The 17,472-nt window shown below is 34.7% G+C and overlaps 1 protein-coding gene across 8 annotated transcripts in view; it reads left to right on the top strand.

The window, feature by feature from the left end:
• Nucleotides 1-17,472, top strand: part of LOC127861438 (nuclear factor 1 A-type-like) — a 94,664-nt gene that overhangs the window by 22,224 nt on the left and 54,968 nt on the right. For 7 of the 8 annotated variants that reach the window (XM_052399916.1, XM_052399914.1, XM_052399920.1 and 4 more), the window contains exons 2-4: nt 745-900; nt 1,970-2,345; nt 14,225-14,296. In XM_052399916.1, coding sequence (XP_052255876.1) covers nt 745-900; nt 1,970-2,345; nt 14,225-14,296 — 604 coding nt within the window. The remainder of the gene's footprint in view (nt 1-744; nt 901-1,969; nt 2,346-14,224; nt 14,297-17,472) is intronic. The other variant, XM_052399915.1, reaches the window with a different exon arrangement.

Genomic DNA, 17,472 nt, shown 5'->3' with positions numbered 1-17,472 from the left:
TCATAATAGCTGAATTTTATATTATCCAGAATAATTTTAGTTAAAACTTCACGCCTTATTAAAAGAAAATATCCAAATAAACATCCAAAATAATGAACAGAAAATGGGAGTTTCGAAATGCGGTTACATAGCTGCCAATTTACAGCGTCTGTTAGGTTAATTATATAAAATTTGTCTCCTCAGAAACCAGTTCCTATTAACTATTAACCTGTATGTTTCACAATCATGAGAAATACATAATCATTTATCTTTGGCCATAGTAGGGTGCAATCTTGTTGGCTTCAAAGGTAGTATATTTTAGTAGACAGGTGCTGTTTTTAATGGGACAGGTAATTATTTTCAAGCGTACAGATTGAATTAGTGTTTTGGTGTTGCAAATGAGGCCTAGAGCATTCAACTATGATAGCAGTTAACATAAGGTCATTGTCATGTGGTCTCTTGTTGGTTTGACACGTGTATCAGGTAACTTAAGGTCATTATTATGTGGTCTGTTGTTGGTTTGTCATGTATACATGTATACGATAACATCAGGTCATCATCATGAGGTCTCTTATTGGTTGGGCACATATACATTAACCGAGTAAAATTGGATAATATTTATGTGGTCTGCGTTCAAGGAATGAGAACAAGTGAAGGGCGATAAAAAGGGCAGCTGGCCCCATTCAAATTGGGGCCGGCAGCTGCACCTGTTATATAGCGCTAGTTGCTGGCATGCTTTGACATTGTTTCCTGGTCATGTTGCAGGATGAGTTCCATCCATTCATCGAGGCCCTCCTGCCCCATGTGAAGGCATTCTCCTACACGTGGTTCAACCTGCAGGCAGCCAAGCGGAAACACTTCAAGAAACATGAGAAACGCATGTCTATGGAGGAGGAGCGCAGGGTCAAGGAAGAATTACAGGTGACATTTGACCTTTTTTTGCTTGGAAGTAAACAATTAAATTTAAGTGGTCCTAATATCCATATCTTTGGAAAAAAATGCAATATTTAAGCAAAAGAAAGAAACAAAGCGGAATCATTTTATACACAGTGAAAGGTCTCCGGATTAGTGTTTTTTCCATAGTCTTGCCCATTTTGAAGTAAGACTTTGATGGCAAACAAACAGCATGTATATAATTTTATTAAGACTGTGATCAGCACTTCCATTTGGGGAAGTCAGTGTATTTTTCGTTCAAAATTGGGTTCGATATAGGGCCCCATTACAAATGAAAAAAAAATCCCCAAATGGGACCTTAAAAATTACCAATTGAAGGTTTAAATTTTATATATTTTTTTAGATATCACCATTTTAATCTCCGTTAGTTCACTCTTAGTAATTATAATACTGAAAACACTTTCATTCTCCATTTTGAAGCTTTTTTCACAAAACAACAACACCAGTCAAAGCGGCGCAAATTTTCACAATCCAAAAGGAAGTGTTGTGTGGATAACCTTACTGCATGAAAATTAAATAATATTTATTATTTACTGAAAATAACAAATATCTAGCTACTTGAACATTGATTTCCTTATTAAAAATAAATTCAAAGAATGTTTTACAAGCCTTTTATTACATGTTTAATTGAAATGAGCTTTAACAAAATGTGCATCATGTGCACATTTAGCATTTAAATTTTGTTTCTTCTCAGACGTTGTACATTTTAAGCCCCTATTTGACTTTCATAAAAAAAGACTGTAATACAGCTGTTGTTAAGTTGTACAAATACAAATTGAATTGTTCAACTTTTTGAAGGAGAAAGACAAAATATACTTAAGCATTCCTTATTGAGCAAAGCGCTGCGGTTGATGCTATTTTATCATCTTATTCTTAAAGATATTAGTAATTGCTACAAAACAAATGACTTCTTATAAGAAATAAGTGGGTTTTCTTCACCTGTTCAAAAATGTATCAGTTATCATTAGAAACATTTAACGCAATCTAATAATGAGAAACAACAAGATCAAAATTGGTTTTTCTTTTTCTGTTTTAGAATGAAAAACCGGAAATCAAACAGAAATGGGCTTCAAGACTCCTAGCAAAACTTCGGAAGGATATAACGCAGGAATGTCGCGAGGATTTTGTATTGAGTATATCTGGAAAGAGACCGCCGTCATGTGTGTTAAGTAATCCCGATCAAAAGGGCAAAATGCGACGAATAGACTGTCTGCGGCAGGCGGACAAAGTCTGGAGACTGGATTTAGTCATGGTGATACTGTTTAAAGCAATTCCGTTAGAAAGTACTGACGGAGAGCGGTTAGAAAAGTCACCGGATTGTATACACCCGAACTTGTGTGTGAATCCACACCATATATCAGTGTCAGTGCGAGAGCTGGATCTATACCTTGCCAACTTTATTCATAGTTATGGTAGGTATTTGTGGGGCTTTAAAATAGCTATGCAGTCCTTCCTTAACAGGGTTTTTTCCGCTTTTTGGGAAGATAGCCCATGGCTTTGGAATTGGGAATTTTATCCGCATTTTCATGAAATTGGGAAAATAAATTCATTAGCCTTTTTTTCACATGAAGTCCACTGATTAGGGAATTACTAAATTTGATATCACTCTTTATAATCATTCAAATTAAAAGAACAAAATCATATAATACTTTGTTAGATGTAATAGAATTAAAATTGAGATAAAAAACTTCTTTCTTAAATATTATTATTATTTTTTTGGAAATTGGGAATTTTTTGCCACATTTTGGGAAAAAAGTATCCTTTTTGGGATTGGGAACATAGCCGGAAAAAAACCTGCTGAAATTATAATATTTTGCCGACAAGGAGGTCCTAGATCATGTGAGGTAAAAAAGTAGGTCACAAAGTCAATTAACTAATAAAGCTTGTAAACTTTCTAGAAGTTAAATGTATAATCCAATTTTCATTTAACATGGTTAGAACATTTGTTTATAAATTGTTATAATGATGTCTCAGATGAGTTAAAAAATGGTTCGTGTCCTTTAAAAAACATGGCAGCCAGGGGCGGAGCTGTTTTCCTTAAAACGCTATAGTACATTATAGTTTCATTGCAACACCATTCTTCTGGCTCATTTTCTCTAGTTACTGGCTTGCATGAGATGGTTCACTTCTCAATCTGGTGTGAAAACCACAAACAGATATCAGTATATGCAACATGAGCTGCCCTTCTGTTACAGTAGCAATAAGAGGTTAAGTAAATAATGGGTAATGTGGTTGTAGTTTTCTAGATATCCAAATGTTTTTGCCTTAATGGGGCAGGTTTTTTTTTTCGGATGCATATTTTTGTGTTTTTAGTTCATGGTGACTTGATTTGCTGGTGATTTATCATCAACTTTCCTACAGTGTATCTTCCTCATCATCAGGGCATTTGTTAATTTTTGACAACTGGAAGTCCAAACTTCCCAGCCTCTAATTGTTAAAGTTTTGCTCATTTTGTTGGAAGTTAAGATAGTGTGCAGCACAAATCCTTTACTTTTCACAACTCAAACAAGAGAGTATAGTCAGTAAGAAGGTCAGAGCTATAAACATGGGTGATTAAATATCTTTTTAAATAGAGAGAGAGAGAGATCTTTAATTATATTGAGAAAATCTGCCTAGTTTTTCTTGCGAATTCACCCTTTCATGATGGGACCTATATGACTGTTAATTTGGAAGACTTGAAACTGCCATGACTGAAATTTTTGACATCTTGTGACCAAAACTGAGAGTAAAAAACTCTTAAACTTATATGTAAATCTAAGCCCTGTACCTCATTATACAGTATACTGATATATGTCTAAACAAAGGTGTTTTTTTTCCATTTTTAGGGTTGTTGTTTTTACTTTATTTTACCAACCTAGAAACAATTGATGACTTTAAACTACCATTTATGAAAAACAGAGCTATTTTACGCATTGCAGTTTCCCCATTGTTTTGCCAGATTGCCTGCAATTAGCTCAGTGAAAGCTGGACAGATGTAAAACAATAGGAAGATATGCAGAAGGGTGATGAGCAGTAATTGAATTACAACATATGTTAGGGATATCTGTGTCTGTGAAAGCCTCATCAGATAAGGCAATTACTGGTACTAATCACCTGATTATGGGGTACAGGGAAAATTGGGAAATGCAGTTACGTGAATAAGACAAAAGTAGGTTTATCTGGTGTGGGAGTAGGTGAAGGTATGTCTGTGATAATAATTAATAAGTGATTGTTGCTTCTTTAAATACAATCACTCTCTGAAAGGAATGACTAAAAAATATGTTGAAAGTGTTTAGACAATTTATACCATGCACTTGGCCTGACAGTGCTTTCAGTCCTGTTTGAAAATAATTATCTTTGTTGTCATGATGATTATAATGATCATCATTGTTTTGTCATCATCAACTAAATATCACCAATATAATAGATACATTTGTACCTAATGACCATTGATGCCATCATCATTAATTTGATAACCGGTAATGGGTCATCACAGTTGTTATACCCCCATTACCATCAGTAATGGGGGCTATATAGGAGTCACTTTGTCGGTCGGTTGGTCTGTCGGTCTGTCCCGAAATTTCATCTGATCTTCACCAAACTTGGTCAGAAGTTGTATCTAGATGATGTCTAGGTCAAGTTTGAATATGGGTCATGCCAGGTCAAAAACTAGGTCACGGGGTCACTTAGTATGTTTTAAACTGAATGTTTGTCCGGACCATAACTATGTCATTTATCGTTAGATTTTAACATGACTTGGTACATTTGTTCACCATCATGGGACGGTGTGTCGTGTGAAAAAAGTATGTCGATATCTCAAGGTCACACTTGGAGTTCAAAGGTCAAATGCTTGTCCCGGCCATGACTTTGTCATTTATTGAGAGATTTTAAAATCATTTGGCAAATTTGTTCACCATCATTGGACGGTGTGTTGCGCGAAAGAATTACGTCCATATCTCCAAGGTCAAGGTCACACTTTGAGTTCAACGATCAAAAATGAGCTTGTCCGGACCATAACTATGTCATTCATAATAAGATTTTAAAATCATTTGGCACATTTGTTCACCATCATTGGACCGTGTGTTGCGCGAAAGAATTTTGTCAATATCTCCAAGGTCAAGGTCACACTTAAAGTTTAAAGGTCAAAAATGGCCATAAATGACCTTGTCCGGGCCATAACTATGTTGTTCATTGTGAGAATTTATATCATTTGGCACATTTGTTCACCATGTTTGGACGGTGTGTCCCGCGAAAGAATGACGTCGATATCTCCAAAGTCAAGGTCACACTTAGAGTTCAAAGGTAAAAAATGGCCATAAATGAGCTTGCCAATACTATGGAGTTTATTGTGAGATTTTAAAATCATTTGGCTCTTTTGTTCACCATCATTGGACGGTGTGTCGCGCAAAAAAATTATGATGACATCTCCAAGGTCAAGGTCACACATTTAGTTCAAAGGTCAAAAATGGCAATAAATGATCTTGTCTGGGCCATAACTATGTCATTCATTGTGAGATTTAAAAATGACTCTGTACATTAATTTTGTTCACAGTCATTGGACGGCGTGTCATGTGAAAGGATTCAAGAGTTCAAAGGTCAAAATGGCTATAAATGATGATGGCATAATAATTCTTAAAAATTGCCATAAACTTGATTCTCTTGTTTTGTGAAGACTCAGTGAGCATGCAAAATAGTCTGTGTCAATGCAGCATATGGGGGTACAGGGCCCTCAATCTATTAAATCTGCCGCCAAAATTCGGCGGCAGTCCATTTCGGCGGCAGTCCCCCACCTGAAAAGTATACTTTTTTCCCCTTTTGGGGGGAAAATTCCCCCTAAAAAATTTTTTTTTTTTTTTTTTTTTTAATAGAAAGATGTGTCTCATGATTATTATTATCTCAATTCTGTTTCAATTCAATCTTCGCAAACATACTAAATTATGAAAAATGCAATGAATATAGTGCAAACATGTACAAATGTAATAATGAGAGAGTAAGTAAAAAAATCCCCCCAAAAGGAAATGCCGCGAAAATTCCCCCAACTAAGGGCTGCGGACCCCTTCCCCCAAAGTAGTGTGAGGGCGCTGGGGTATACGTCACGTCCGTGACAAAGCTCTAGTTTTGATTGGGAACATATTGTCTGATATAAATCGTGTAATTCTTTAAAAAATTGTATGGATTAGAAAAGCAGCCAGCAATTGAGATTATACATTTTTCCAGTAACAATATCTTCAAAATAACAAGTATGTTATGAGTGCTTAATGCAGTAAGCAATGTTCTTGTGTAAAAACAATTCAATTTCAGCATTTTACTGTGTCTAGATCAACAAACACAACCCATATACTATTTCCAGAGAATTCAGAGAATATTCGAAAGCCAGGTGTTTACAAAAGCTTGAAATGTAGGTAAATCCTCAAGTATGAACAGGCTTTTCCTATTAAATTTCAAGACGATTTGCCCTAGACTTGATTAGGTCTCAAATCTGATACTTATCCATGCCATTTCTTGTTTTAAGTTAGGCATCATATGTGTAAGGTTTGATTGCTATAGAAGAATCCTACCTTTTGAATTTCTTCTTTGTATTCAACCAAGAAAACTCAAGAGACAATTACTTAAAAGTACTTAAGTTTTACAAATAAGATATACTGCCTTATTATGTCCAAATTTTCTCTTTAATCAGTTTGAACTTTTTTACGATAACTTTATTGCTTTTACTTTAAGTTATTTTTAGGAGTTATTGCCCCTTTGTTTAAAATTAACTTATGCCTGGGCCTTTAGATTACAAGTTGTTGTTTTTTCTTACTTAAAATTCAATTGCACCTTCTTTTTTAACTCTTTTGACAAAAATGCAACAATGGCAGGGGATACACTGCTTGTTATGTATAGCTTCTTGTTTATAATATTGCCATTCACTTACCAGGGTGGATGCAATTTTTGGTATACAATCTTTTTATTTGTTCATTTTATTACACCTACAGTGTTAAGTATGCTACTAGCTTTTGTCAGAAACTGCTCCATGCATAATTCAATATGCTGTAACGTGTTTAAGTTGAAGAATCTCATGAAGCCATAAGGGAGTCTGCCACAAGATATCAAGAAACTATTTCCCTTTGATAGTGGACCTGTGGACCTCCAGAAAACTGTGTTTATAGCTCAAACAAATGTTTTATATACCAGGACCATTTTGCGTTTTGCGATATGCAGTGAGAGTATACATAAAAATAATGAATTGTCATCATTTGCATAGTGGCTGGGTCCCTGAGGTAGAGTATAATGGGAGGCCTAAGTGCTGGAGAGTGTAGCCTGGTGTTGATTGAGAGAGATGGGCCTGGGAATGGAAGAAAAGTCCACCTTAATAAATGAGCTGCACTCTTGAAAAACTAAAATACTTCACTTTACACTTTCCACTTGGTCTGGGTTTTTTCTTTTCGAGGAGACGTCTTTTAACTCTATCAGTGCTGGAACCGAATTTTGATGGCCTTTGCAAACAGTTTGGATCCAGATGAGACGCCAAAAAACGTGGCGTCTCGTCAGGATCCAAACTGTTTGCTATTCTGATAGTATTCTTTGAAAAAAATCGAAGAAAATGCTAATTTTTGAAATTCAGCAGGCGACATTTTAGCAGACGACAAATTTCCCAGCATGCAAAGGGTTAAACGAAAAATTGCATGAACACGGACATTTTTGTCCCTGATTATCCTCTGCTGACTGGAGATGGACTTAGACATTGAAAGACATTCACATATGATCATCACTCTTTTTATCTTTGATACATAACCTGAGTGTAGACTGACTCCTCTATCATGTATGTTAGATAGTAACAGCACTATTCCACTGATCTTAAGGCAAAAATTTAAGTTATCTGACATTAAATACAGTAGTTATGAAAATATGGTATCAAATGAACAAGTGTTTGAAATTTTGCGATTATCAGTGCTTAAATCAGTTGATTGGTAATAATATCCACACATTTGTATTTTCACGGGACGTTAGTCTTGCTCGGAAGATTAAATTTCTTGATCCCATATGTAAAACGATACTCTTTTACTTTTAAGTAAATAGTCTGCCTGTAAGCCAGTGACACACTGTAATTTTTGTAAAGGTTCCGATAACCCGACTTATCATTCAGCAATCATAAGAAGTCTTTTTTAATACTACTTGACCTTTTGCCCAATATGTCCTTGTACAAGTTATGCGACACTTCTTACAATTGAGGAGTTTATTTTATTTGTATCATTATAAGCACTTATAAAAATTGTGTACATTGTTTCTGTATAAATTGACAATATTTTATATAAATAAAGTGCGTTTCGTCCAAAACCCCTAACATGCACCACTAACAACCTTAACAAATTCAACACACACTCAAATTCAATAACATTTAAAATTTGATTACAAATACTTTCATAACCCAGTGGCTAAAATAAGACCCAGATAATAATTAACATACTGGTAATCATATAATTGTTATCATTACAATGTGAAGAAAACGAAAATAATTACAGCTTTTCACACACCCTGTCTTCTTTGGAAGCGAACAAATTTAACCCTTTGCATGCTGGGAAATTTGTCTTCTGCTAAAATGTCGTCTGCTGAATTTCTAAAATTAGCATTTTCTTCGATTTTTTTCAAAGAATATTATCAGAACAGCAAACAGTTTGGATCCTGATGAGACGCCACGTTCTGTGGCGTCTCATCTGGATCCAAACTGTTTGCAAAAGCCTTCAAAATTCGGTTCCCACACTGAAAGGGTTAAATTAAGCTGCGCTCTGGGAAAACGGGGCTAAATTGTCCAAGGCACAATGGTGCAGCTGGCACAGTCTAATAAGGGAGGACACTTTCTGCCTGGACTGGTCTATATCTGGGAAAATGGGGCTAAATTGTCCAAGGCACAATGGTGCAGCTGGCACAGTCTAATAAGGGAGGACACTTTCTGCCTGGACTGGTCTATATCTGGGAAAACGGGGCTAAATTGTCCAAGGCACAATGGTACTGCTGGCATTGTCTAATAAGGGAGGACACTTTCTGCCTGGACTGGTCTATATCTGGGAAAACGGGGCTAAATTGTCCAAGGCACAATGGTACTGCTGGCATTGTCTAATAAGGGAGGACACTTTCTGCCTGGACTGGTCTATATCTGGGAAAACTGGGCTAAATTGTCCAAGGCACAATGGTGCAACTGGCACAGTCTAATAAAGGAGGACACTTTCTGCCTGGACTGGTCTATATCTGGGAAAACGGGGCTAAATTGTCCAAGGCACAATGGTGCAACTGGCACAGTCAGTAATAAGGGAGGACACTTTCTGCCTGGACTGGTCTATATCTGGGAAAACGGGGCTAAATTGTCCAAGGCACAATGGTGCAACTGGCACAGTCTAATAAGGGGGGACACTTTCTGCCTGGACTGGTCTATATCTGGGAAAACGGGGCTAAATTGTCCAAGGCACAATGGTGCAACTGGCACAGTCTAATAAGGGAGGACACTTTCTGCCTGGACTGGATTTTGTTTAGAAGAGACCTCATTTAAACTAAAACATTGCAAATAATAAATGTGGAGTCTCATTCAATAGCATACATTCAAATAAATAGCATACATGTACAATCAAATGAATAGCGTATATTCAATTAAATAGCATGCATTCAAATGAATAGCGTACATTCAGTTAAATAGAATATGTTCAATGAATAGCATACATTCAAATGAATAGCATACATTCAAATGAATAGCATACATTCAAATGAATAGCATACATTCAGTTAAATAGCATACATTCAAATAAATAGCATACATTCAAATAAATAGCATACATTCAATTAAATAGCATTCATTCAAATGAATAGCATACATTCAATTAAATAGAATACATTCAAATAAATAGCATACATTCAAATAAATAGCATACATGTACATTCAAATAAATAGCAAACATTTTGGTAAAATGCTGCAATGATTTTGTCTCAACATGACAGCACCCCTAGTCCTGTTTTTTTAGCAGCAAAGGGACCCAGAAAGTTTCGCAGTAAGCCACTTTTATGTGAATAATTGTAATGCAAAAAACTAACTGAATAATGATTATGATTGGCATAAAAGTGATTTTTTTAATCTTTGGTGTTAGAGACATGTTGAATGAAATATTGAATCCATCTTTCAAAGTTTCTACAAATCTTATGTAATGGCACTTAACAATTGATAGATAAATCATGGGATTTGTTAGACAATTGGTATCCTGTTTATGAGAACATTTTGCAAAGATAGAAGTGTATCATTTCTGGTAGATGCAATCTTTTTGTGCAGGTATTTAAAGCACACAGTTATAAAAGGCAGATATCACACGGTGCCATCTGTATTTACTTTGAGTGGTATTTAAATGACATTGTAAAATCAAAATTCATTGTTTCCTATGTTCAATAGCAAAATCCCTTGGACTGCGTGATAATTGACTCTATTGTAATATTACATAGGACAGATGGACAATCTTTCAATTTCATAAATAAAGTAGTGATTTGTATTATTAGATAACAATATTGGTAAATAAATAAATTGCTATATAGAACATAATTACCAAATGATTATTTCGACATTTTTAACACATGATTTCATGTCTCAGTTTTATCCTTCATATTGCTTAACCCTTTGCATGCTGGGAAATTTGTAGTCTGCTAAAATGTTGTCTGCTGAATTTATAAAATTAGCATTTTCTTTGATTTTTTTTCAAAGAATACTATTAGAATAGCAAACAGTTTGGATCCTGATGAGACACCACATTCTGTGGCGTCTCATCTGGATCCAAACTGTTTGCAAAGGCCTTCAAAATTCGGTTCCAGCACTGAAAGAGTTGAATTCTCTTATTTTTTGTTGCACTGAATGCCTTAACACAAATATAAGGTAATTATTTAATACATGTATGATGAAAACTGATAAGTTTCCTAAACCAAGTTTTCAAATTTGTAGCATTTTAATTATTATTTCAAATGGAAACCACACCCCATTTTCTGGTCAATATTCATGATGTCATGTAATGATCAGCTCTAATGCATTCCACAGTGTCACTCATTGGTGAGAATATACTTGTACTTTTGAGTGTTGCTCCTGGAAAACAGGGCTTACTGCATGTGCATCAAGTGTCATCTGAGAGTGCACTATGCACATGGATTAAGCCCCATTTTCCTATAGCAAAGCTAATTTATTATGGGCTCTTAGAGCTGGGGTTTTATATCTCCCTACTTATTATGATACATATAGGTATATGAATTAATTCTGCTGTGATATATCCTCTTTAAATTTTATACAAGGCATACTTAAACCTGCTCATATTTGCTGTCCTTTAAAGTTAATTAACAATAATTAATTGTCATCCCAGGTACATGTAAGCTTGTGCTAACCGCACATCATGAGGGACTGTTTCTTCTTTTATGGTATTTTTATGCCCCCCACTATAGTAGTGGGGGACATATTGTTTTTGCCCTGTCTGTTGGTTGGTCTGTTGGTCTGTTTGCGCCAACTTTAACATTTTGCAATAACTTTTGCTATATTGAATATAGCAACTTGATATTTGGCATGCATGTGTATCTCATGGAGCTGCACATTTTGAGTGGTGAAAGGTCAAGGTCATCCTTCAAGGTCAGGGGTCAAATATATGTGGCCAAAATCGCTCATTTAATGAATACTTTTGCAATATTGAAGATAACAACTTGATATTTGGCATGCATGTGTATCTCATGGAGCTGCACATTTTGAGTGGTGAAAGGTCAAGGTCAGAGGTCAAATATATGTGGCCCAAATCGCTGATTTTATGAATACTTTTGCAATATTGAAGATAGTAACTTGATATTTGGCATGCATGTGTATCTCATGGAGCTGCACATTTTGAGTGGTGAAAGGTCAAGGTCATCCTTCAAGGTCAAAGGTCAAATATATGTGGCCCAAATCGCTTATTTCATGAATAATTTTGCAGTATTGAAGATAGCAACTTGATATTTGGCATGCATGTGTATCTCATGGAGCTGCACATTTTGAGTGGTGAAAGGTCAAGGTCATCCTTCAAGGTCAAATATATGGTCAAAATTGCTCATGTAATGTCTCTTCTGCAATATTGAAGCTAGCAATTTTATATTTGAAATGCATGTGTATCTCATGGAGCTGCACATTTTGAGTGGTGAAGCGTCAAGGTCAAGGTCATCCTTCAAGGTCAAACGTCATACAGGGGGCATTGTGTTTCACAAACACATCATGTTCTATTAAAGAAAGTCTATGCCAAAAAATCCATTAGACAGAAAGTGTCATCCCTGATGAGCCTGGTGGACAGACACTATAAATTTGTGCTTAAATGATTGATAATGAATTGAAATATATTGTTGAATTTGACAATTTTAATTTAAATTTTAAAAACAACCAAACATGGTTTCATTACGTATTGTTTGTTTTTTTAATCCCATATCTCATCAGTTGTATCAACCAAGCATGTAAATTGAAATAATTATAGGAACTTGTTTCTTGTCAGATATTTAGATATTTTTTGATAGAATTTTCTCCTAATTGCCAGTCAATATTTTCAGCATTACACACATTTTGAGATCTTTCTTGGTTAGCATAGTTACATCTTCTGGGAGCTATTACTTATTATATGGCGTGAGTGACTTCTATCAACAATTGATAACTTAATGGCCCTTGATGGGTAGTTGTATTGGTATTTAGCAGGAAATATCATCAAGTTTTTCAGAGCATTTATACATTAACTAAGGTTATCAAAACAACATTTATGATAACATGTTGAATAAATCATTTTTTTATTTAACATGCGTTGTTTTTGTCATAAGAAAATTATGTTGTTCATGTTATTTTAGTTTTAAAAAAGTTAAAAAAAATATTGAAATAAGCCTTGCATCTTAAAGCATGTGTGTGAAGTGTTCACTCTGATAAGCCTGTGCTTTCCGCACAGGCTAATCAGGGACACTCTGCTTTTATGGTATTTTTTGTATTAAGGATGTCTCAGCAGAAATCCAGTTTATTCAGAGAGTGTCATCCCTGATGAGCCTGTGAAGACAGACACTTTACACACACATGCATTAAGCCCCTTTTTCCCATAACATTAGGTTGATATACATTCACATGGATTATTTGAAAGAGCCCAGGAGCCATTGGTCCCTTAAGCATATGCTCGGCTTGTGGAATTTCTCATGCGTTTTTATTTGTCATCGAGTTCAATAATAAGAAAACACACCCATATATATATTATGTGACTGCGATAAGGCCTCAGTCTTTATGTTTGATTATAACTCTAGCATCATGAATACGAAATTCACATAAAAATGAATGATACCATTTTCATTCCTCCCATATGGAATGCATTCACACTGTCTATAAATAATACAGAAGATGGAGAATAAAAGAACGGTCTTTCCATGTGGAATACATTGTGTATATAGCTAGGGCTAGATATTAATTTACACAAGCTTTTCAATAAATTCTATGAAAGCCTTGCATACATCAATGCGACCAGACTTACAATGTTTGTATATAATTGACATTCTATTCATTGAAATTTATTATTGAAGTCTTGTTTATTTTCTAAGCATTTTGACTTTTACATGTTGTTTTTTTTTAAGTTTTGCTTTGCATTCTTTTAATATAATAATTGCATTCAATCTGGGTAAAAATTACATGATAAATGTGTAGTTGTCATGTTTTTGGGGTGTTTTTTTTGCTTATAATCAGGCAGAACTAATTGGAATTCACATGACGTATGTATACCAATTACAATACAATTTATATGGACAGGAGGTATCTTGTATCATATTTCATGTATCAAGTGTTAAAAATGCTTTGTCTCAAGTTGATACAAATACTATTTTGAATGCTGTAATTTATTCAAGAAACAATTAATTTGTTGTTATTGTTTATTGGTCAATATACAATTATTTGGATTGTTCTAAGTGAGTGCATAATTTCATATAAAATGAGAGCAAAAAAACATGGATTAATTAAGAAAACATGGCAGGCTTCTAAAACACATGATGTGTAAAAAATTTCTTTAAATACTGCTATAATTATTACTTCTTCTACAAATGCTACTATAGCTATTCATACTTAAAATACAATTAATACGACCAGTTCTACTTCTAATGTCTACTACTGCTACTAAAACTAATTTTTGTATTTCTACTTCTTCTGCTATTACAAGTTTAAATACACTGCTTCTACTACTACTGCTATTATAACTTTTAACTACTGCTTCTACATGTACTTCTACTACTACTGCTATACTATTACTACTCACTATTAAGGCAGTGTAACTATAATCGTGTCTGATTTCAGTTCCTGACCCCCGAGATCCGCGGGCCGAGTACCAAGAGATCCCCATGAATCACCATGATCAGGATATTAAAGGTACACCACTCTCAGATGCTGCTGTGCACAGAGTTCGCTCCCTTGACTGAGTTTTTTTATATTACAAAAATATGAAAGCCAATTCAATTCATATGATTTATGTACACAGGTTTTAAAACATAATTAAATGACAAAAATCTGTAAAATCAAAAATTCACACTGTAAAAGAGTTTAATATTTAAATATTAGAGTTTTTCACCAACAGCATGTAACTTTTCAGCTAACTTTTGGCAATATAGCTTATAATAAGATATCGCTTTGTGCATTGATACAAAATATCTACTTTGACAGTCAGTAAACAAAAAAGTATGAGTGAAAAACTGATAATTACAAGGAAGATATACAAAAGAAATCAATGTTCAAAGTATCTTTTTTCTCCCCATATCGTCATTCTGATACCTGCATCATGGTCAAAACCGTGGGGCTCTCTTGTGTGATACCGCTTTTGCTCTGCTTATTTCTGTATGATACTAACTCTTTCAGTGCTGGAACTGAATTTTGAAGGCCTTTGCAAACAGTTTGGATCCAGATGAGACGCCACAGAACTTGACGTCTCATCAGGATCCAAACTATTTGCTATTCTGATAGTATTCTTTGAAAAAAATCTAAGAAAATGCTAATTTTAGAAATTCATCAGACATCATTTTAGCAGACGAAAAATTTCCCAGCATTCAAAGGGCTAAACACTGGAGAACACTGAGAAACACCCAAAGCATGACTGGATTGCAGTGTTTTGCAGTGCTTAGTTTTGGCACATTCTGTAGAAATTTGCTTTATTATTATTTTTATTTTATTTTCAGCTTGGCTGTCATCATTTGTCAACCATTATTTTTTTATGCTCCCGGTAGGGTGGCATATAGCAGCACTGTTGAACTGTCTGTCTGTCTGGCATTCTATTTTCTGGTGGTTTTTTATGCAACGCTTTCAGATATTGAATTGTGCTCAGTTTTGGTATGTGAGTCTACCTGCGAAGCATGAAATTCGTTCTGGTCCATTGATTTTTGGCGTATTTATGGGCCTTGAACTTTTCCCGTTTTTTTTTTGTACAAAACGCTTTCAGATATTCACCTGATTTTTGGTATGTGAGTCTACCTACATGAGTTACAGAATGATGACGTGTGAGTTTCATTCTGGTCTAGTGCTGCAACAATATACCGGTATATCGCAATACGCAATCCGCATATTGTATTGCGATACGATTTTCATCATACCGGTACGAAAATTTTACAAAAGTTCATTCACATTTCGTCCAGAAAAGCCATCCGAAATAACGATATCAAGGTAAACAAAGCAAAGCGGTGTTAATAAATTTTTACGTAAAAATAGCATTCTAAAAAGTGTATTATAAGGAGTAGCGTTGTAACATGGGAGCATTCGTTCGATGCTTTTGAACAGATTATCGTTAAATTAATTGCGCACAACTGTAAATGTTTCGTTCGATTCTGAATTGAGCATTTTTAATTTGTATTTCGATTTTCGGAAACACGCTTCCAAATTTTAATGCTTATGCGACAATAAAAAAAAAGCGTCAAATAAAGTGCTTTATCCTTTGTCTCAATAAAAAGCGCGTGAAAATTATGCAGACATGTAGACTGTCGCATGAAAGTATGGGTGTATTTTGTGTTGTATAAAAACGAAAACATCACGTCAGGCGAATTACGCGTGTTCAGTGAAAACAAAATCGGACCTGTTGGACGTTATTTCATCACATCTTTAAATAGTAACAAATGCCATAATGTTTTTGATACTTAAGAAAATTTGCGAATGTTTGTGTTTCTTGTTATTCTTGAGCACATTTATAGTAAATATTTACCAGAATTTGCTTTAAAACTGGAATATACGGGATTATCGGGTAATTGGCAAGTTATAATTCTGGTACAAGTTAGCAATATATTGCGATATATTGCAATACGTTTTTTTGAACTGACAGTATATAGCAATATGGTTTTTGGCGTATTGTTGCAGCACTATTCTGGTCTATTGATTTTTTGACGAAGTTATCGGCCTTGGACTTAGAAATTTTCTCTAAAAAAGCTGCTATGCAGCGTCAAAGCGCAGAAGGGGGCATTTTGTTTCACAAACATAGCCCTTGTTGAAAGTTTATTTTAGGCAGAAAAATCATTTGATCATACTGTCCATGTCTTTGGATTTCAATGAACTGTCCATTAACCAATTTTACACATACACACTTTTTCCAGAAAGAAATGTATAAGTAGAAACAAATATAATACTGAGCTAAATTTTACTAAATATTTTATTTTTTATTAGCTCATCTATTTAAAAAAAAAAAATGAGCTCTTGTCATCACCTTGGCGTCGGCGTCCGGTTAAGTTTTGCCTTTAGGTCCACTTTTCTCATACAGTATCAATGCTATTGCATTCAAACTTGGTACACTTACTTTCTGTCATGAGGGGACTGGGCAGGCAAAGTTAGATAACTCTGGCTTGCATTTTGACAGAATTATGTGCCTTTTTTATACTTAGAAAATTGAAAGTTATGGATAAGTTTTGTGTTTAGGTCCATTTTTTTCTTTAAGTATCAAAGCTATTGCTTTCATACTTGCAACACTTACTAACTATCATAAGGGGACTGTTCAGGCAAAGTTATGTTACTCTGACTGGCATTTTGACAGAATTATGTGCCCTTTTTATACTTTGAAAAATGGAAATTTGGTTAAGTTTTGTGTTTAGGTCATCTTTTTTCCTAAAGTATCAAGGCTATCGCATTCACACTTGCAACACTTACTAACTATTGTAAGGGGACTGTGCAGGCAAAGTTATTAAACTCTGACTGGCATTTTGACGGAATTATGGGCCCTTTATACTTGAAAATTTGGTTAAGTTTTGTGTTTAGGTCCATTTTATTCCTTAAGTATCAAAGCAATTGCTTTCATACTTGCAACACTTACTATTTTCATAAGGGGACTGTGCAGGCAAAGTTATGTAACTCTGACTGGCATTTTGACAGAATTATGTGCCCTTTTTATACTTAGAAAATTGAAAATTTGGTTAAGTTTTGTGTTTAGGTCCTTTTTTTTCTTAAAGTATCAAAGCTATTGCTTTCATACTTGCAACACTTACTATCTATCATAATGGTTACTGTGCAGGCAAAGTTATGTAACTCTGACTGGCATTTTGACAGAATTATGCACCCTTTTTAAACTTAGAAAATTGAAA

This window comes from Dreissena polymorpha, chromosome 16 (genome assembly GCF_020536995.1).
Source record: "Dreissena polymorpha isolate Duluth1 chromosome 16, UMN_Dpol_1.0, whole genome shotgun sequence".
NCBI lineage: Eukaryota > Metazoa > Mollusca > Bivalvia > Myida > Dreissenidae > Dreissena > Dreissena polymorpha.
The sequence above is the reverse complement of the archived record's forward strand: the minus strand, read 5'-3'. Positions and strand labels throughout refer to the sequence as shown.